The sequence below is a fragment of the Schistocerca cancellata genome, chromosome 5, assembly GCF_023864275.1.
Source record: "Schistocerca cancellata isolate TAMUIC-IGC-003103 chromosome 5, iqSchCanc2.1, whole genome shotgun sequence".
Taxonomy (NCBI): Eukaryota; Metazoa; Arthropoda; class Insecta; order Orthoptera; family Acrididae; genus Schistocerca; species Schistocerca cancellata.
This window is the reverse complement of record NC_064630.1, coordinates 224,305,590-224,327,079: the sequence shown is the minus strand read 5'-3', so window position 1 is coordinate 224,327,079 and position 21,490 is coordinate 224,305,590. Positions and strand designations below refer to the sequence as shown.

At 39.7% G+C, this 21,490-nt stretch overlaps 1 protein-coding gene across 1 annotated transcript in view; it reads left to right on the top strand.

Annotated features, from left to right (window-relative positions):
- The window catches only part of LOC126188063 (aldehyde dehydrogenase 1A1-like), a 92,421-nt gene that overhangs the window by 47,129 nt on the left and 23,802 nt on the right, over positions 1–21,490 (top strand). Inside the window, exons 7-8 of the mRNA XM_049929506.1 lie at positions 7,891–7,993; positions 19,398–19,582. Coding sequence (XP_049785463.1) covers positions 7,891–7,993; positions 19,398–19,582 — 288 coding nt within the window. The remainder of the gene's footprint in view (positions 1–7,890; positions 7,994–19,397; positions 19,583–21,490) is intronic.

Below are 21,490 nucleotides of genomic sequence, written 5' to 3'. Positions count from 1 at the left end.
GCAGAGGGCCTCAAACAGAACCCTGGGGTACACCACAGTTTACTTTCAGATATGTTGAGTAATATTTTGTGCCATTATGTATTATTTCAACACTTTGATATCTGTTGCACAGATACGATTGAAACCAGCTGTATGCTTTTCCACGTACTCCATAGCAATACAGTTTCTCTAGGAAAATATCATGGCTGATGAGGTCAAATGCCTTGGATACATCTAAAAATATTCTGCCGTTTAAGTCCTCATTATCCATTGCAGTTAAAATCTGTTCCAAGAAGTGATATACAGCTGTTTCTGGAGAGCTGTTTTTCCTGAATCCATTCTGCGCATTGGTTACAATTTTGCATTTGTTTAGGAAACTCAACAGTCTCTCATATATAATCCTCTCAATTACTTTAGCAAAACCTGAAATTTGTGACAATGGTCTATAATTTTGTATGGTATACGGACAGTCTTTTTTATAAAGAGGCTTTACTATTGATTTTTTTAAGTACAGAAGAAGATGTTATGCAGCAAATGTGAAATTTACATAAAGTGTACTACTTGCTTTGGAATGAAACTAATTTGCATTTTAGGGCAGCCACTCAAAGTAGGAAGGAGTAATGTCACCTACATTCTGTAAATAAGTAAAGATAACAGAGTGGGTTTTTCATTCAGGAAACACTTTTGAATGTTGTTTGTTTGTGAGAAGATCATGTTGTACCCTGTGTAAAAAGGAGAAATGTGTACCAGTATGTGTCAGAATTTCACTGTGGTCTATCAAGACTATGGTTCATAGTTTCACAATATTGCTGCTCACATTGGTCAGTACCTCATGACAGGCATACAAATATGGAATCAGCTGTTTCAGGAGGGCTATACTCAGTGCCATGTAGGATCCTAGCAGCCCCACATGACTAGTGTCCAACAGAACAGAAGACATATTATTTACTTGACCATGTATAATTGTACAGCTATGTCACATACCATGAACCAGAAAATGGACTTGTTTTCAGCATGATGAATAGCCACAAAGACAATGTGACAACTTCTGGAGCACCACAAACTTTCAGCACAGTGACCACTGTTGTTGCCCCCCTTGATGGACCAGCAGAGACAGATGCACTGACAGATAATACAAGAGTGCATGTTGCCTGTGCTGTCCTGACTTACCTCCATATACAGGGTGTTCAACTGCTGCCCTGGTGAGCACAATCTCTAAGTCCCTCACCCATTGAAAACATTTCATCATGGGCTGCCAAGAGAGTGGCATGCAGCCACTCAGTGATGAACTGTGGCATAGAGTTGGAACAGCAGAATGACATACCTATATCTGTCAGACAAGCTCAGTTTGACTCTGTGCCTATCAGGTTAAATTTCATTGTTGCTACCAGAGGTGGCAATTCTGTGTACACAATTTGCACCCTGTATCCTCCAAAACCACTTACAAATTTAATCATATATTCTTCCTTTTATTCTGTAGATGCTTTATAATAAAATTTCATTATTTTATATCCTTCCAGGTATTGCAATTTTAATGGCGAGCTCTGTACTTCAGTGTCATTTTGTGAGTCCATCTTATGATGGTCATTGGAGTGTTCATACCTTGCCAGTAATATGAAAGTGTCTTATTTAATTTCATATGCGAATACTATATTTTTATTGGAAAGAGGGCAATATAATCAAAGATAATTACAAGAAAGTGTGGTTTTTCATATCCTTTGCTTCTCAAGAGCCATGAAAGTCAGGCCATATTTTTGTAAATAATTTCCTGTACACAATTCAGAGACAAGACCCTTCTCTCTTTTCTGCAAATTTGTTTTGTTTTCCAATTAGTTGTTATTATTGCAGTAACACAAAATACTGTTGGCTGTGATTGAGAATATAATCATTGGTATTGTTGCAGAAAAAATTCAACTGGGACATTTGAACTTTTATTGGTAAAATCATATATCTTCCTGGTGAATAAATGCCACTTATGAATTTGTAAAGCACTTGTCGTCTGGAAGCAATTTATGGGTCTGAGGTTAATGTAGTTGTCAAGGTTACAGGCTGACACTATTATAATGCTCAATAATTTCATGTCCACACCAGTGTTAGAGTTTTGTTCTCTTCCTTCACACTATCAGTCTTGATTTTAGTAACTACTGTATCTAGACAGCTAGAAACCTACATGGTTGTTGTTGTTGTCCAGAGACTGGTTTGATTCAGCTCTCCATGCTACTCTACCCTGTGCAAGGTTCTTCATCTCCCAATACCTACTGCAACCTACATCCTTCTGAATCTGTTTAGTGTATTCATCTCTTGGTCTCCCTCTACGATTTTTACCCTCCATACTGCCCTCCAATAATAAATTGGTGAGCCCCTGATGCCTCAGAATATGCCCTACCAACCAATCCCTTCTTCTAGTCAAGTTGTCCCACAAATTTCTCTTCTCTCCAATTCTATTCAATACCTCATCATTAGTTATGTGATCTATCCATCTAATCTTCAGCATTCTTCTGTAGCACCACATTTCAAAAGCTTCTATTCTCTTCTTGTCTAAACTATTTATCATCCACGTTTCACTTCCATACATGGTTACACTCCATACAAATACTTCCTGACACATAAATCTATACTCGATGTTAACAAACTTCTCTTCTTCAGAAACGCTTTCCTTGCCATTGCCAGTCTACATTTTATATCCTCTCTACTTTGACCATCATCAGTTATTTTGCTCCCCAAATAGCAAAACTCATTTACTACTTTAAGCATCTCATTTTCTAATCTAATTCCCGCAGCATCACCCAATTTAATTTGACTACATTCCATTCTTCTCGTTTTGCTTTTGTTGATGTTCATCTTATATCCTCCTTTCAAGACACTGTCCATTCCATTCAGCTGCTCTTCCAGGTCCTTTGCTGTCTCTGACAGAATTACAATGCCATCGGCGAACCTCAAAGTTTTTATTTCTTCTCCATTGATTTTAATTCCAACTCTGAATTTTTCTTTTGTTTCCTTTACTGCTTGCTCAATATACAGATTGAATAACATTGGGGATAGGCTACAACCCTGTCTCACTCCCTTCCCAACCATTGCTTCCCTTACATACCCCTGGACTCTTATAACTGCCATCTGGTTTCTGTACAAATTGTAAATAGCCTTTTGTTCCCTGAGTTTTATCCCTGCCACCTTCAGAATTTGAAAGAGAGTATTCCAGTCAACATTGTCAAAAGCTTTCTCTAAGTCTACAAATGGTAGAAACATAGGTTTGCCTTTTCTTAATCTATTTTCTAAGATAAGTCATAGGGTCAGTATTGCCTCACATGTTCCAATATTTCTAGGGAATCCAAACTGATCTTCCCCAAGGTTGGCTTCTACCAGTTTTTCCATTCATCTGTAAAGAATTTGTGTCAGTATTTTGCAGCCATGGCTTATTAAACTAATAGTTTGGTAATTTTCACATCTGTCATCACCTGCTTTCTTTGGGATTGGAATTATTATATTCTTCATGAAGTCTGAGGGTATTTCTCCTGTCTCATATGTCTTGCTCACCAGATGGTATAGTTTTGTTAGGCCTGGCTCTCCCAAGACTGTCAGTAGTTCTAATGGAATGTTGTCTACTCCCGGGGCCTTGTTTTGACTTAGGTCTTTCAGTGCTCTGTCAAACTCTTCATGCAGTATCATATTTCCTATATCATCTTCATCTACATTCTCTTCAATATCTATAATATTGTCCTCAAGAACATCGCCCTTGTATAGACCCTCTATATACTCCTTCCACCTCCTTCCTGCTTTCCCTTCTTTGGTTAGAACTGGGTTTCCATCTGAGCTCTTGATATTCATACAAGTGGTTCTCTTTTCTCCAAAGGTCTCTTTAATTTTCCTGTAGGCAGTATCTCTCTTACCCCTAGTGATATGTGTCTGTATATCCTTACATTTGTCCTCTAGCCATCCCTGCTTAGCCATTTTGCACTTCCTGTTGATCTCATTTTTGAGACATTTGTATTCCTTTTTGCCTGCTTCATTAACTGCATTTTTATATTTTCTCCTTTCACCAATTAAATTCAATATCTCTTCTGGTACCCAAAGATTTCTAATGGCCCTAGTCTTTTTACCTACTTGATCCGCTGCTACTTTCACTATTTTGTCTCTCAAAGCTACCCATTCATCTTCTACTGTATTTCTTTCCCCATTCTTGTCAATCATTCCCTAATGCTCTCTCTGAAACTCTCTACAACCTCTGGTTCTTTCAGTTTATCCAGGTCCCATCTCCTCAAATTCCCACCTTTTTGCAGTTTCTTCAGTTTTAATCTACAGTCCATAACCAATAGATTGTGGTCAGAGTCCACATCTGCCCTTGGAAATGTCTTTCAATTTAAAACCTGGTTCCTGAGTCTCTGTCTTACCATTATATAATCTATCTGACACCTTCTAGTATCTCCAGGCTTCTTCCATGTATACAACCTTCTTTCATGATTCTTGAACCAAGTGTTAGCTATGATTAAGTTATGCTCTGTGCAAAATTCTACGAGGCAGCTCCCTCTTTCATTTCTTCCCTCCAATCCATATTCAGCTACAACATTTCCTTCTCTCCCTTTTCCTACTATCGAATTCCAATCACCCATGACTATTAAATTTTCACCTCCCTTCAGTATCTGAATAATTTCTTTTGTCTCATAATACATTTCATCAATTTCTTCGTCATCTGCAGAGCTAGTTGGCATATATAGTAAACTTGTACTACTGTGGTAGGTGTGGGCTTTGTATCTATCTTGGCCACAAAGATGCATTCACTATGCTGTTTGTAGAAGCTTACCCGCATTCCTATTTTCCTATTCATTATTAAACCTACTCCTGCATTACCTGTATTTGATTTTGTATTTATAACCCTGTATTCAGCTGACCAGAATTCTTGTTCCTCCTGCCACCGAACTTCATTAATTCCCACTATATCTAACTTTAACCTATTCATTTCCCTTTTTAAATTTTCTAAGCTACCTGCCCGATTAAGGGATCTGACATTCCACGCTCCGATCCGTAGAACGCCAGTTTTCTTTCTCCTGATAATAACGTCCTCCTGAGTAGTCCTGCCCGGAGTTCTGAATGGGGGACTATTTTACTTCCAGAATATTTTACCCAAGAGGATGCCATCATCACTTAACCATACAGTAAAGCTGCATGCCCTCGGGAAAAATTACAGCTGTGTAGTTTCCCCTCGCTTTCAGCTGTTCACAGTACCAGCACAGCAAGACCATTTTGGTTAGTGTTACAAGGCCAGATCAATCAATCATCCAGACTGTTGCCCCTGCAACTACTGAAAAGGCTGCTGCCCCTCTTCAGGAACCACAAGTTTGTCTGGCCTCTCAACAGATACCCCTCTGTTGTGGTTGCACCTACGGTAGGGCTATCTGTATCGCTGAGGCATGCAAGGTCCATGGTTCATGGGGGAGGGGGGGAGGGACCTACATGGTAAGAAGCACTAAATGAGTAACAGCATATGATGACCTGAAATGCAGCAAATGAGTAAGGAAATGAATTGTACATCTGTAACAGTAAAACATAAATTAAAGTATGGTGTACAATGATTATATGGAATAACTTTTGACTGACAGAGTGATAAATCGAAGAAATCTTCCATAATTACTTTTCCTGCTGCATGTGGCCTCGCTCCTGTCATATCTACCTGCTTCACTTCATATGGTTCTGGTGCAATGTCTACATAATGATTTCTTTGTGCATGTATTTTCATGTTTGTATACATGACACACTTAATTCCATGAGTTGCTTTGGAAACCACTATGCAGAGCAGAGAAATGCAGCTCTAGATTGAGTGAACTTAAATGGCTTGTTCTCTAGTGTTTCCTTGTTCTTGACAAATTCCTAAATCAGTCAAATGACATAGAACTCAGGTTTGACCACTGGCAGGCATATGTTTAATATCTTTATCCACTGAGCACAATAGATTCTCAAAAGGAATTCTTGACTTGGAATGGGCGCATCCACATTCAAGTACAATGCTTTCATAAATTCATTTTAACACATGAATTTAGATAAGAGCTTTAGATTACTCTTTTACAACCATTTAGTAATCAAACCAATATTCCATTAAATGCATGAGTTGCATGGGACTGAATTTATTATTGTGTGACACAGGTTTTCATCACTTACAATCATGGATCTGTTGTATAACTTTCCAACAATGTCCTTTAAACCTTATTAGGTTCTATCTCTGTTATCTTTGGAGGAGCAGACTGTGTCTGATTTCTATCTTTCCAGTCATTTCACTCCTGCACACTTCCTTTGAGAGAGCCACTTCCATTTCTTGTTGCATAAAGCATTTTTTTACATTTCTGTTTTAACATCAAAATAAATATTTTGATAAAAAGTATATTGTTGTGTTAAAAATCTGTGTTTTACTTGCAAAGATTATGCTACTCATATAAGAAAAATCTGTTGTTTGCATTTTCAACTTTCCAGTATATCTGCTACTGTTGGAAAATATTTTTTCACATAGAAGACAGGGAGTAGACAGGGATTTTATTCCCCCCATCCTCCCAATTACTCTCTCCCACCCAACCCATTCCCCTGTGTAAAAATAACCAGCTGAAATTTCTTTCAGCTAGAGACAGCATTTCAGTCTGTTGATATTTCTGAAAAATTTAGCCAGTACTGAGACATTCAGCAGTTCTCTTTTCTTGTCACTTTATGGAATTACTTACAGCCTGTTGCATTTTGGTCTCAACATATACACATCCACTTAACTCCAAATCACAAATGATGACAATTCACACAGATGACACATGGGTGGGGTCGACATTGTTGCCAGTTGCAGTCTGTGTGTACATGTTTTGCAAATTATGTCTCTTGCTTGCTTATGTGGACTGTATTGCTTACCACCACCATCAGCAATGACATCTCACTACAAATGTAATCAAAATTCACTAAATAGCTTCCTAGACTCATGTTTAAATGCTGGAATTGAGTACAAATTTCACAGCAGAGGAGTCAAAACAATGCCGATGATGAGACATGTGTTAAATGTTTGATGAAAAACTAGATATCAGCATGGTGACAACTGGTGTCAACCAATGCACAGTCTTGGGAACAAAGAATTTGTAAGCAAACATTACTTAAGGACATAAAAAATGAATTAAATATGAGAAATTAATAATATTTTTAGTAGTACACGAGTAGAAATTTAATGGTGATGGGCAACATAAGAGATTTTTGTTTTTGATTTTCACATTGTCCATATATTTCTCCATAACTACAGTCTTCATCAACTATTATTCCAACTAATTTTGTGACCAGATAACACAAAAAAGATACAAGGGAAGCCTTTCGTAATTTGTGCTCAGAGGATTGTCAGCAAAAATATACTTTGGCTTCCACGACTTTTCACTATTTTCCAAAAACAGTGCTTAAGGAAGTTCAACTAAACACACAAAATGAAAGAAAACATTTAAATAATTTTAGTGAGGTGCAATATATTTATGTCCATTACATGACAATCAACAAGAGAAGCTAAAAAGGGGGTGAAGTCCATTGTCTTGAAACTGATAACAGCTAGTAAATGGCAGTTCTAATACTTCATATCTCCAGAAAGCATTGATGTGTGTTTCTCTCATGGTCCAGTGTAAACTTTTAAACTGTTGTGAATGTTCTTTACTAGTGACAGAGCCTCATTGATGTGGATTACAAGACTGATTTTAAATAATGTGCTTGTGACTTTGTGTCTGTCTGTTTTACATGTGTATGTGTGAGTGTTCTTGAGGGGATGTTGTTATTTTTTTGTGAATAAATAAGTAAACTTTCTCATTGACAGTCATATTTAAATATGAAGTGAGGGTGCCTGAATGCACCTGTAAGTGTTGTGCAGTAAAGTTTAAGATTACAATAAATCATAAAAAATAGTGAAATTTTGTTTAGGTTGGAAAATCTATTATGGCAGCAGCAGCACAGTCTAACCTGAAGAAAGTCTCATTGGAGCTGGGTGGTAAAAGTCCTTTGATAATACTTCCCGATGCTGACAGTGAGTAAAGTAAAATATTTACTTTAAATGTGTGTATGTAAGTAAGTAAGATAAAGTTATTTTTATGATTATTTGAATGTTTTACTACAATTTGAAGTATCCTTTCTTTAAGTGTTAGCATGAAGTACATAAATACAGCAAATTGAAATCTCATGTTCTGTTTGATTACATTCTGCAGAGGTATGCCTGTTCTTGAACAATCCATGTCCTAAATTTAGACATATTTCTAGCAAATTTATTTATTTTGTTTAATTTTCTAGGTGTAATATGAGATCAATAAATGATGAACAGAGAGACCTACTCTATCTTTCACATTCTACAGTGAATTCAATTTATGGAAAGTTCTTTAGTTGGTATTATTTGACTTGGGGCTAAATCTACAGTAAAGAGGCTATATCTTGAGCCGATTTTTATTGACATAACAGTTCAAATACCCTTGTGATTGTTGTTCTACATCTCCATCCATACTCTGGCAACCACAGTGAAATGTTTCGCTGAGGATTCTTCCCATTTTGTCAGTTATTAGGGCATCTTTCCGTGCCAATCACATATGGAGCACAGGAAGAAAAATTGTTTAAATGCCTTTGTTTGCATTGTAATTTGTCTAATCATGTCTTTGCAGTCACTATGGGAGTGGTATGTATGGGGTTCCTCACTTAAACCTGATTATTGAAACTTTGTATGTAGGCTTTCACAGGTTAGTTTGCGTCCATCTTCAAGTGTTCACCAGTTCAGTTTTTTCAGCATCCCTGTGGAGCTTTCCCATGGCCCAAACAAACCTTTGACCATTTATGCTGCCCTCCTTTGTATCCATTCAATATTGCCTTTTAGTTCTGTCTGATACAGGCCCCATACACGTGAGCAGTAGCCTAGTATAAATTATAAAAGTGGTTTTTAAACAAAATGCTTTGTAGACTGACTCCATTTCTGTAATATTCTATCACTAAACCAAAGTCTGCACCTGATCTACCTATGTCTGAGCCTATTTGATCATTCTATTTCATTTCTCCACTTACTGCTACAACCAGATGTTTGTATGAGTTGATTGGCCTAGGGACACTACCGACAACATGTAAAATGTGCAAATGTCACAACTGTTTATTATCAATATAAGAACAGAACTCTGATACAATGTCTGTGGATGAATGTGCACACTATGTAAATACAAACAGAGATATCTCTCCTGATGAATTTCATGAGTCATAGTAGGGGACGGAACAGAAGGGGCTGAGGATGACTGATGGTAAGATCCAACCTAGCAGTTGGAAGGCGATGGGGTTTCAGGATGTCAGAAATTGGTGGGTGTCAGAGGCATAGCTCAATGACAGTAGTGGTCAATGGGAAAAAGATACTTCTGGGAGGTTGGGCATCGGTGGATGTCAGTGACGATGGCTCAGCAATGATAGCTGCTGGTGGGAAAACAATGCTTCTGAGACATTTGGCATCAGTCGATGTCAGAAAAAATGCATTGATGATGGTAGTTGTCAGTGTGATGATATGCAGCAAGGCATGGCATCCAGTACAGTCCGGTGCAATATATATCGCCCCATCTCCCCTTAGTAGGTAGTGCTGCCAGCTCAAATACTGGCCACCAGAAGGAGGTGCCCTGGGATTGGAGAGTTGGCAACAACTTGAGTAGGTGTCAGCGGCAGATGAGAGCAACACTCAATCAATGGTGACTAACAGAGGCGCAAGGATGCTGATGGACCAATGAGGCATCTGATGTTATTGACAAAATGCTGTCTCAACCAGGAACTTGAAAAACCATAGACAGAAAGGGTTAACATAGATAAAGACCATCTGGTAGCTGGGGATGGTGACAGGGCAAAACCTGGCATTGCCTTAGGTTTGCAGCAACATTTCCATGAACACCAAACCCAAAGCACAATGACAGAGAGTTACAACCTGTGCAGCCAAATGAGGGAGCAACATGGAACAGAAGAGAGAAGTCTTCAGACTGTGAGTGCCCAACATCTGAGGCAGCTGTGAAAGAGGTGATAGTGAGCAGCATCAGGGGCAGTGAAATTGAAGATATTCCTGCAGTTGCCTGAGCCTGCACTCAGCAGGGGTGGCTGCAAGTGAGCCAGTAGTGAGCAGCATTGGGAATGACAGAGGTGAAGGCATCTCTGCAAGTGTCTAGCCCAGCACTGGTGCAGGGGTGGCTGTGTCTGGGATGGTGGCAAGCAGAGTTGGGGTTGGTGGAGGTGAAAGCATCTCCATAATTGCCCAGGACAACACCAGCGAAATGACAGGGTTGGCTATACAGGGGGCAAAGGTGTTGAAGGTGGCCACCACAGTGGTGGAGGTGGCGGCAGCAGGTGCTACAGACTTCCAATGAAATGTGCAAGTGCCACAACAACTGTTTATTACTGATATAAGAACAGAACTCAAATGCAGTGTCTGAAACATATGTCCACACAATGCCAAAAGAAACAGAACTGTCTGTCTGAGACATTTGGCATGGATGTGCCTACTTGATGAAGTAGGGGCTGGCAGAGCAGAAGGGGCCAAGAATGATAGACAGTAAGATCCAACCTGGCACACAGAGTGTGCCCTTGCATACAATGGGCCTCCAGGACATCAGCAGTTGACTATTGTCAGAGGCATAGCTCGAAAATGATAGCAACTGGTAGGACAACAATACTTCTGGGATGTTGGGTGTCAGCAGATGATGGAGGAACTGGTTCAGTGATGATAGCTGCTGATGGAATGATGATGCTCCTGGGGCGACGAGCATCAGTGGATGGCGGAGGTGGTGGCTCGACAATGATAGCTGTCAGAAGAACAATGTTCACTGAGGCCTGGTCCATGAGAGCAGAGGATAATGGTCTCACACAGTGTCAGTGATGTGAAGGTGGTGACTGTGATTAGTGGGCTACTAGTGTGACCTGTGCGAAGCCCACAGTGGTATTGGTCATAGTGTGGTCTGGCGGTGTCCAAAATACTCTACAGTAGAGGGATACTCACATGGCACGGAGTGGACACACAACGTGGCATAAGGATGTGATGCCCTGACTTCAGTGCTCTCTACCAGAATAGTCACAATGCCTATTTACAAGGCTGGTGCCGCTGGATTCTGTGGAGTCTGTGCGAAGGCAAGACACGAACACCCTGAATCATGTGAGGTTAGGCTTGTACACAGTTCAGTGAGCTATGCTGCTGTAAGCTGCTTAGCCATGGTCTCCTGGCAAGGCAGCAGCCCACAATACATGCCTGGAATGTGGTACAGTAGAGTCCCAAACAGATACAATATGATGTGTAAAGTTTCACATTTATGAACATTTAAAACAAATTGTCAATCTTTGCACCACTTTGAAAGCTTATGAATATCTAACTGAATATTTGAGCAATACGCGAGAAGGAAAGTTGCTACTCACCATATAGCGGAGATGCCGAGCTGCGATAGGCACATTAAAAAGATTCACACAATCATAGCTTTCGGCCATTAAGGCCTTTGTCAGCACTAGACACACATACACGCACGCACACACACACACACACACACACACACACACACACACACATACACACATACACACACACTATTCCCGCAAGTGCGCTTTGCACACACATCTGCAGTCTGAGAGAGCTGAAACTACACTGTGAGCAGCAGCACCAGTGCATGATGGGAATGGCGACTGGGTGGGGGTAAGGAGGAGGCTGGGGTGGATAAGGGGAGGGATAGTAAGGTGGGAGTGGCGGACAGTGATGTGTTGCAGTTTAGACGGAGGTTAGGAGAGAAGGTGCAGAAGGGGGGGGGGGGGGGTAAGTAGTGGAAAGGAGAGAAATAAAAATAAAAATAAAAGAAATTAAAAGACTGGTGGTGGCGATAAAATGATGACTGTGTAATGCTGGAATGGGAAAAGGGAGGGAGCGGGATGGGTGAGGACAGTGACTAACAAAGGTTGAGGCCAGGTGGGTTACGGGAATGTAGGATGTATTGCAGGGAAAGTTCCCACCTGCACAATTCAGAAAAGCTGGTGTTGGTGTGAATGATCCATATGGCACAGGCTGTGAAGCAGTCATTGAAATGAGGGGTATCATGTTTGGCAGCGTGTTCAGCTACAGGGTAGTCCACCTGTTTTTGGCTACAGTTTTTTGGTGGCCGTTCATGTGGACAGACAGCTTGTTGGTTGTCATGCCTACATAGAATGCAGCACAGTGGTTGCAGCTTAGCTTGTAGATCACATGACTGGTTCACAGGTAGCCCTGCCTTAGATGTGATAGGTAATGTGGTATTCCGCTGTCCACCAAACCTACACAATATACTCATCCATCCTTACACAACCCTTGCTCCCAATCTCTTACCTCATGGCTCATACCCCTGTAATAGATCTAGGTGCAAGACCTGTCCCATACATCCTCCTACCACCACCTACTCCATTTTGGTCACTAACATTAACTATCATATCAAAGCCAGGGCTACCTGTGAAACCAGTCATGTGATCTACAAGCTAAGCTGCAACCACTCTGCTGTATTCTGTGTAGGCATGGCAACCAACAAGCTGTCTGTCCACATGAACGGCCACCGAAAAACTGAGGCCAAAAAACAAGTGGACCACCCTGTAGCTGCACACACTGCCAAACATGATACCCCTCATATCAATGACTGCTTCACAGGCTGTGCCATATGGAGCCTTCCCACCAACACCAGCTTTTCTGAATTGCACAGGTGGAAACTTTCCTTGCAATTCTTCCTACGTTCCCTTAACAGTCATGGCCTCAACCTTCGTTAGTCACTGTCCTCACCCATCCAGCCCCCTCCCTGTTCCCATTCCAGCACTACACAGCCATCATTTCACCGCCACACCCAGTCTTTTAATTTCTTTTATTTTTATTTTTATTTCTCTCCTTTCCACTACTTAGCCCCTCCCCCCTCCGCACCTTCTCTCCTACCCTCCATCTAAACTGCAACACTTCACTGTCTGCCACTCCCACCTTACTATCCCTCCCCCTCCCTGCCCCAGCCTCCTCCTTACCCCCACCCAGTCGCCATTCCCATCATGCACTGGTGCTGCTGTTCACAGTGTAGTTTCAGCTCTCTGAGACTGCAGATGTGTGTGCAAGTTGTTCTTTTGTGTGTGTGTGTGTGTGTGTGTGTGTGTGTGTGTCTACTGCTGACAAAGGCCTTAATGGCCAAAAGCTGTGATCGTGTGAATCTTTTTATTGTGCCTATCGCAGCTCAGCATCTCCGCTATATGGTGAGTAGCAACTTTCCTTCTCTGGTATTGTTACATTCCATCCTGGATTTTCCATTGTTTGAATATTTGAGCAGCTTTTTTAGGCAGTACTCCATTACATGTAAAAGCATCATGTGCAAAAAGTCTGACATTACTATCAACATTGTTTTAAAGAAGAATTGGAAAGAGACAATGCAAACACCTGGGAAAAATTCCACACCAAAATCACACAAAAGGCTAAACAATTGATCCCACTGAAAAAGAACTGAGAACCCTGGTGGGATTCAAAATGTGACAAAGTGCTGAAACAACACAAAGAGGCTTTTCTTAAGCATACAAGTAAGAAAACATTAGAAAATTAATGACACTTCAGTGAACTTAGGAAATATATGACAAAAGTCATTCATGTGAAGGAACAACTGGATTCCACTGAGTAAAATGTTTACAACTACAGTACATGAGATTTCTATAGGACTTTTGAAGGAATAATCTGAGGATATACCCTTCAGAATTTATGTTTCAATAAATCAGGTGGAAGACTCAACTCGATCAATCAGGAAAACTGCCATGAATTGGCACAATGTTTTTCTGAACTCCTCAACAGCCCAAACCATTCTCAAGATTTCCTAAGGGAATCTTCACTTACACCCACAATGAATCCCTACTGCCCTTGCAAGAAGAGATTAACAGGCAAATTTTCATACCCAAAAATAACAAAGGTTCAGGAGATCTGAAAAATACTGGGCCAAATTCCCTTGAAGAATTTGCGCACAAATCACAGCAGATATTTAGCAGACAGAAAAACTTCCAAAATACTGGAAATGTGACATAATTCATCCAACATACAAGAAAGGTGATGAAACCAATTTAAATAACTATAGAGGAGTATCCGTTCTGCAAGTTACATACAAAATTGTGTCAGCATGCCTCTGCCAAAGTCAATTTACACACTGGCCAAAGTTATATAGAACAAATATTCAATTTAAAAACAACATTAAAATACAGAGTGTTCAGGAACAGCCTGATTATATGTTCCTTTGTGGACTTCAAGAGGGCATATGAGTCTGTTAATCACCAATTCCTTTGTGCCATCCTCAGAAAATAAGGACTCCATCTGAAAACCTTAAATGTCATCAAACAAACACTCACCAACACAACCTCCAAAGTAAAATTCATGGGTGAGATGCCAGAATCATTTCTGACCAAAGCGGCATTCGGTAGTACAACAGTCTGTTTCCTAACCTCTTTAACACTAGGTGTACAATGTGGATCATTTCAGACCCAAGAGGGTTTGTCAAGGGCCCCATCCATCCATAATCATTGCAGGACAAAATGCTCTCATCACTATTAATCATTTATTAGGTAATACAACTCACAAAAATTTCATTCCCCTAGCCCACCTATAAGTACGAAAAATTTACCTGTTGTACCTGAAGTACCATGTAGGTCATTCTTTACCTACATACAGTTTAACACAATTTTATATCAATAATACATGTTTTCAGAAACTTAAGTAGTTTCTGGGTGTGCTTCAATGTTGTTCACAAGATCTTGGAGAATATTACGACAGTTTAGGACAAAAATAGCCTGAAATACAAACTCGGAGGTCAGATGATGCTTCATATTGCTTTTGGTTCCCTACAGTCCTGTGACATCCAGTCATCTTAGGTTTGATTCTATGTCATCGAGGAGGCAATGCAAGGAAACTGATAAATTTTGCTTAGCTCAGAAATATGGAATCTGTTTACTGACAATTGCATTGCCTGCTACAAGTCAGGTGAGAACATAATTGTTGTTGTAAAACTGTATTCTTGTGTATGTAGGTGTCCCTTCATACAGTACATGCTAAGTAAACCTGGAAGGTAAGGGATAAGAAACTGATTTTTGTGTGATGCTGGCAAGTGCTACTTCCTGAATGGATTCCCTCACTGTGGCGAGCATGGAATTTGTGATCCTAGCAAGGGCTTTGGTCACCATGTTGTTATGAAATTGGCACAACTATTCCTCGACTGTGATTGTAACATCATGACTGACAACTTCTTCACCTCCATGAAACTGGCAGATGAGCTGAGACAAACAGGAGAAAGTTTAGTTGGGACTCTTCTGAGATCACTCAAAGAGGTTCCTTCTGCAGCAGAAAGCGGAGATGGCATGCTGTATTCAACACACTTGTACAAGTTTGGTGACAATTTGCTTACATTATACCTATGGAAAAATTAAAAACGGTGTCCTTATTCTGAATAACATGGGAGTTGGATATCAGGTCAATGGGAATACTGAGAAGAAACTTCCAGAAACAGTGAAGTTTATAATGAAACAAAGGCTAGAGTTGATATAATTGACCAAATACCTAGACTCTACAGTGTCCAAACTGGCAACCATAGATGGGTTGTGCATGTCTTTTACAACTTTCTTGAACTTGCCATGATCAGTGCTGACACAGTTTTTAAGTTATTTACCCCTAAGACTATTTTGCACTGAGACTTTATCCTCAGAGTAGGAGATGAGCTTCCTGGCCCCTACAAACTGCAGAGAGCAGCCAATCTCCTCTTGCAGGTACTTGGCACTGGCATTGGCCAACCTGAAAGTAGAAAGTGCTGTCAAATTCAGGTTTCCTTCAAAGAACAAAAGAGGAACAAAACATCATGCATATGTATCAAATGTGACAGCTATGTGTACTAAAGCTGCCAAGACAAAACTCTTATCAAATATCTGAACTGTGAGCACATTCAAGCTTAGATAATTCTGTCCACTCCTTTATTCCTACATATTTCCAAATATTTGTAATTCTAGAGTTAAATTGTTTGTTCTATGTTTTTGTTCCTTTATTTCAACAAGCATTTTAGTCACATGCTGGACTTTAGAATCTTTACAAATTCTTGGCACTTACTTTATTTGTATGTAACAGTAAAAATACTATAAGTGCTCATATAAGCAGTATGTTTTGACTCTTTTTCACTCTTTTTATAAAGCAAAACTATGTAACATTGTTTACTTACTTGTTTTAATGATGATTAATGAAACACTAAGGAATTTCTTTTGTAAAATAAAAACAGTTTATTTCTGAAAATTTACTTTTGACAGTGTACTATTCATTTTAAAGACCAAATTATCCTTTTGTTACACTTTAGAGTCTTCTTAAATGAATTGTTAACATTACTCCTTTTATCATGTGACAATGACCTTGACCTTAAGCTTTCACAATACAGGCAGCTCATATTTGTATAATACATGCTGTATTATACAAACTGACAGAAAAGTAGTGTTAGAATATTTGTTTGTTTGCATATTAGTACACATTGTAGCTGCAGATAGACCAACACCAAATAATCATTGTTAAATCTTACGTTGTTGAACACTTTTGTACAATCAACTGCCCGTGATATGTTGGTATTAGATGTGTATACCTGCATCAAAAGTGAATCAGTACATCACATGGAAAATTCTGTGACTCTGTGTCACTAACATAGCTGTCAAACAGGTCAAAATGGATTACCAAGCCTCAAAAATTCTTGTAAAAGGATTTTATTACTTCCATGTTGTCTGGGGCACCCAAAGAAAGTGTGATCTGTGTCTTCTTCGCCAGAAGAGCAGAAACATGTCTCTATTATGTGTAGCCTGTGAAGATATTTAGGGAAACTTCCCTGGTTAAATTTTGATCTGGTGACTGGTGAGGTGCCTAAGCACTGCAATTGTATGTGATTTTGTGGAATAGGGGACAGATGGGTGAACTGTTGCATACTTCTTGTCTCCATCTCTTGCAGTTCCCTCCCATTTCCATTGTCAGTCTTCTGTCATGTATTTGTGTGGGCACATGGGTAACCCATACTTGGGATTGCAGTCCTTACTGTACACCTTGTCACAGGGCCTTCTTTGGATAAGTGGTTGACAGATTCATTGCCAGTGATCCCACAGTGTGATGTCACACAAGAGAAATTAATGAAATGGCCTGCTTCATACATTGATTCCAACACTTGGATAACCATGAATACAACGATATTTTCAGTCAAATAGATGCTAAAATTTTTAAGTATGACTAGAGCAGACAAATAGCCACTGAGTCAGAAATTCAGAGAACCTGACGTCCATGAGCAGAAATGAAATGCTTCTAGTAAAGCAATAAGTTCTGCAATTATGATACTTGCATCACCTGGTCATTTAAATAGTCCAGACTTCTGCAAACATGGTGTGCAATACTTGCTTCTGAAAGAGTCACTGGTTTGGGAGCCATCAGTATAGATATACAAGGTGTGATGAAAAAGTAATGGAAATTTTTGTTTTTCTTAAAGGATCTTTATTTGTTCAACAACATCAACTTTGTACCTTCAAATTAATCCCCCTCAGATCTAGTATACTTGTGCCAGCTCTTTTTCCCATCTTGGAAGCACTTCTAGAACTCACTTTGCATTATGGTGTCCCGTTCCTTAAGCAGTTCAGTTTTTATATCATAAATGGTGGCAAAACAACACCCTTTCATGGTTCTCTTCAGCTTTTGGAATAGAAAGAAGTTGTAGGAGTGCATTTTTGGCAAATATGGTGGCTGAGGAAATATAACAGTTTTGTTTTTTGGCATAAAATCATGAGCAAACATTGAGATGTGAGCAGGAGCATTATCATGATGCAATTCCCATGAATGGTTTTGCTACAATTCTGGTCATTTTCTTTGGATTGCTTCATGCAAAGGGCACATAACTCCAAGTAGTATTCCTTATTGGCCACACAACTGTAAGGCAGGAGCTCATGATGCAATATCCCATTATAAATGAAGAAAACAGTGAGGAGAACTTCCATACGTGATCCAATGTGTCAATTTTTTTGGTTCTTGACTCTTCTGGCCATTTACATCAGGACAATTTTCGATGTCATATTTGTATACCCATGTTTTATCACCTGTTATAACCTTCTTTAGAAGTTCAGGATCATTGTCAACTTCATTCAGTGATTCCTTAGTGGTGTCCTTTATGGTTGAAACTCAACAATTTCTTAACAAACTTTGCTATATGTTTCAAAACCGAAACATCTGAAAAAAATGCTAGTGATCCAGAAGTGACCAGTTAAGCACTGTGTGTTGTGTATGAGGCAGTCAATTTCAGATTGTTGGATGCATACTGGTGCCCTTTAGGAAGCAACTTGGCACAGAAATACCACCACCATGGATGAACTGGAGGTTCATGTGCTTCAATCAAGAGTGTATTGTTAAGGGTGGAGCACATTGTCCCCAGACAAACTCTCAGTGATTTTACACTGGCATTTATTAATTCTGTTGAGTTAACTGCCAGGTGCTGATCCATAACAACCACTCCCATAGTCAATGACTGGATACACCATTGTGTGGTAAAGTGTTAGTGGTGCCGACATTCAAGCCCCACCTAAGTCATGTCATAGGTCTGATTATGTTGACAGCCATGTTGCCTTTATTAGTCACATATTTCATGGGTGCCTTCCAGGTTAGCTTATGGTTGATGAAGAGTCCCTGGTATACAATGTTGCTACCATGAGTCCACAGCTCGTGGTCTAGTGGCTGGCGTTGCTGCATCTGGATCATGGGGTCCCGGGTTCGATTCCTGGCTGGGTTGGGGATTTTCTCTGCCTGGGGACGGGGTGTTTGTGTTGTCCTCTTCCTCCTTATCATCATTCATGAAAGTGGCTACATTGGACTGTGTAAAGATTGGGACTTGGTAAGGGTGCTGATGACTGCGCAGTTGAGCGCCTCACAAACCAAACATCATCATGATCATCATAATCATCATCACTGCTACTAAGAGATAACTTAAGTACAATATTTATTCAGTATGTTATAATAAGAGAAATACTACTATGGAAAGAAAAACGGACAGTAGGCCAAGTAACCACTTACCTGCAAATAATACATGGATGCGAACAAACACACTTAACTATTTGAAAATTTGACATTTTATGGGCCTTCAAGTATGCCAGTGAGCTGCTCATCATTCATCCAGAGGGGGATATCTGTTATATGGTACTTCAATCTACTTTTGTTTATTGTTGATTGGTATAACTTCAGTTTTTGATGAATCCATTTTCAAAATGTATTTGTTTGAGGTGATACTTAGTCAGTAAACATGTTCTGTCTTTCCAAATATTAGATGTTCACTTGCAAGTGAAGTAAGTGTTTGGATTCTTATCATGTCTGATTTGAAATTAGATTTTTTAACATTCAAGAGATGTTACTAGTAATTATTTCTTAATTATCTGTTTTGCAGTTGATGAAGCAGTGAACATAGCACATGATTGTGTATTTGTCAATCAGGGACAAGCTTGCTGTGCAGGAACAAGAACATTTGTGCATGAAAACATATATGATGAATTTGTTAAGAAAGCCAAAGCAAAAGCTGAAGCAAGAAAGGTTGGTGACCCCTTTGAAGATGGTGTTGTTCAAGGTCCTCAGGTAATAAAAAAATATGATCTACAAATTACTGTGTATGGATAACATACAACATCTATTTTTAAAATTAACTATGAATGACATTCAGTTTATTACACTACTTTATGTGCATTTAGATCACAAAAGAGAAATCAGTCATTAATAATGCTAAATATTGACTGACAAACGAAAATATAATATTTTATGTGGGATATTTATAAAAACAAGTCTTCTGTTACTGAAAGAAAGAAACTAACAATGACAATTTTCAGAACTATGTTCTAGATAGGACTTAAACTCTTGACATCAGTCTTTTACCAGCACCATGAAATACACTCAGTCAGTCATTGTAACTACTTTTTGTCTTAGTTTTACTGACATGGTGACTAGCTCATAGGAAATAAAACCAACTCCTCATAAGAAACATCCTGGCAGATTAAAACTGTGTGCGGGGCCAAGACTCGAACTCGGGACCTTTGCCTTTCACAGGCAAGTGCTCTACCAACTGAGCTACCCAAGCACAATTCATGCCCCTCCACCACAGCTTTACTTCTGCCAGTACCTCGTCTCCTACCTTCCAAACTTCACAGAAGCTCTCCTGCGAACCTTTCAGAACTAGCACTCCTGAAAGAAAGGATATTGCAGAGACATGGCTTAGCCACAGCCTGGGATGTTTCCAGAATGAGATTTTCACTCTGCAGCAGAGTGTGCGCTGATATGAAACTTCCTGGCAGGTTAAAACTGTGTGCCTGGCCGAGACCCGAACTCGGGACCTTTGCCTTTTGCGGGCAAGTACTCTACCAACTGAGCTACCCAAGCACGACTCACGCCCCGCCCCACAGCTTACTTCTGCCAGTACCTCGTCTCCTACCTTCCAAACTTCACAGAACCTCTCCTGCGAACCTTGCAGAACTAGCACTCCTGAAAGAAAGGATATTGCGATGACATGGCTTAGCCACAGCCTGGGGATGTTTCCAGAATGAGATTTTCACTCTGCAGCAGAGTGTGCGCTGATATGAAACTTCCTGGCAGGTTAAAACTGTGTGCCTGGCCGAGACCTGAACTCAGGACCTTTGCCTTTTGCGGGCAAGTGCTCTACCAACTGAGCTACCCAAGCACGACTCACGCCCCACCCCCACATCTTTACTTCTGTCAGTACCATGTGTCCTACCTTCCAAACTTTACAGAAGCTCTCCTGCGAACCTTGCAGAACTAGCACTCCTGAAAGAAGCCCACGAAAGGCAAAGGTCCTGAGCTCGAGTTTCGGCCTGGCACACAGTTTTAATCTGCCAGGAAGTTTCATATCAGCGCACACTCCACTGCAGAGTGAAAATCTCATTCTGGAAACTCTCCATAAGTTTCAAAATGTTGTTCATTCACAGAAATGATTCAACTGTGTAGAATATATATATATATATATATATATACATATTTTACACTTCTCTAACATAACTGGGAAAAGGACAAAGATAGGGAAGTATTTTTATAAGGAGGCAGAATTATTTCTGTTTGCAGATGATAGAAGAATTATTGTGAAGCTGAGTAAAGAAGAATTAACAGAGAAAATACCAAATGATGTTTTTGTGGAAGTTACTGCTTTGTTTTGCACAAATGGACATCTTTAAACTTTTAAAAAAAACCAGCTCATTCAATTTTCTATTGTCAAAAATATCTCACCTTCTATTAACCTAGTATACCTACAAAAAAAAAAAAAAAAAAAAAATGATAGAAAATTCTAAGCTCTTGATGAAGACTTAAAGCAGAAAAACCATTTAATAGACCCAATAAAATCTTTATATTTGGCTACTTGTGCTGTAAGAATAGCTAATATCAGAGATATAGAAGTCAGTAAGTTACCATATTTTGTGCATTTTGAGTCACTGATACCTTAACATTGTGTGTTATCTCCTCACTTAGGAAAAATACTCATAG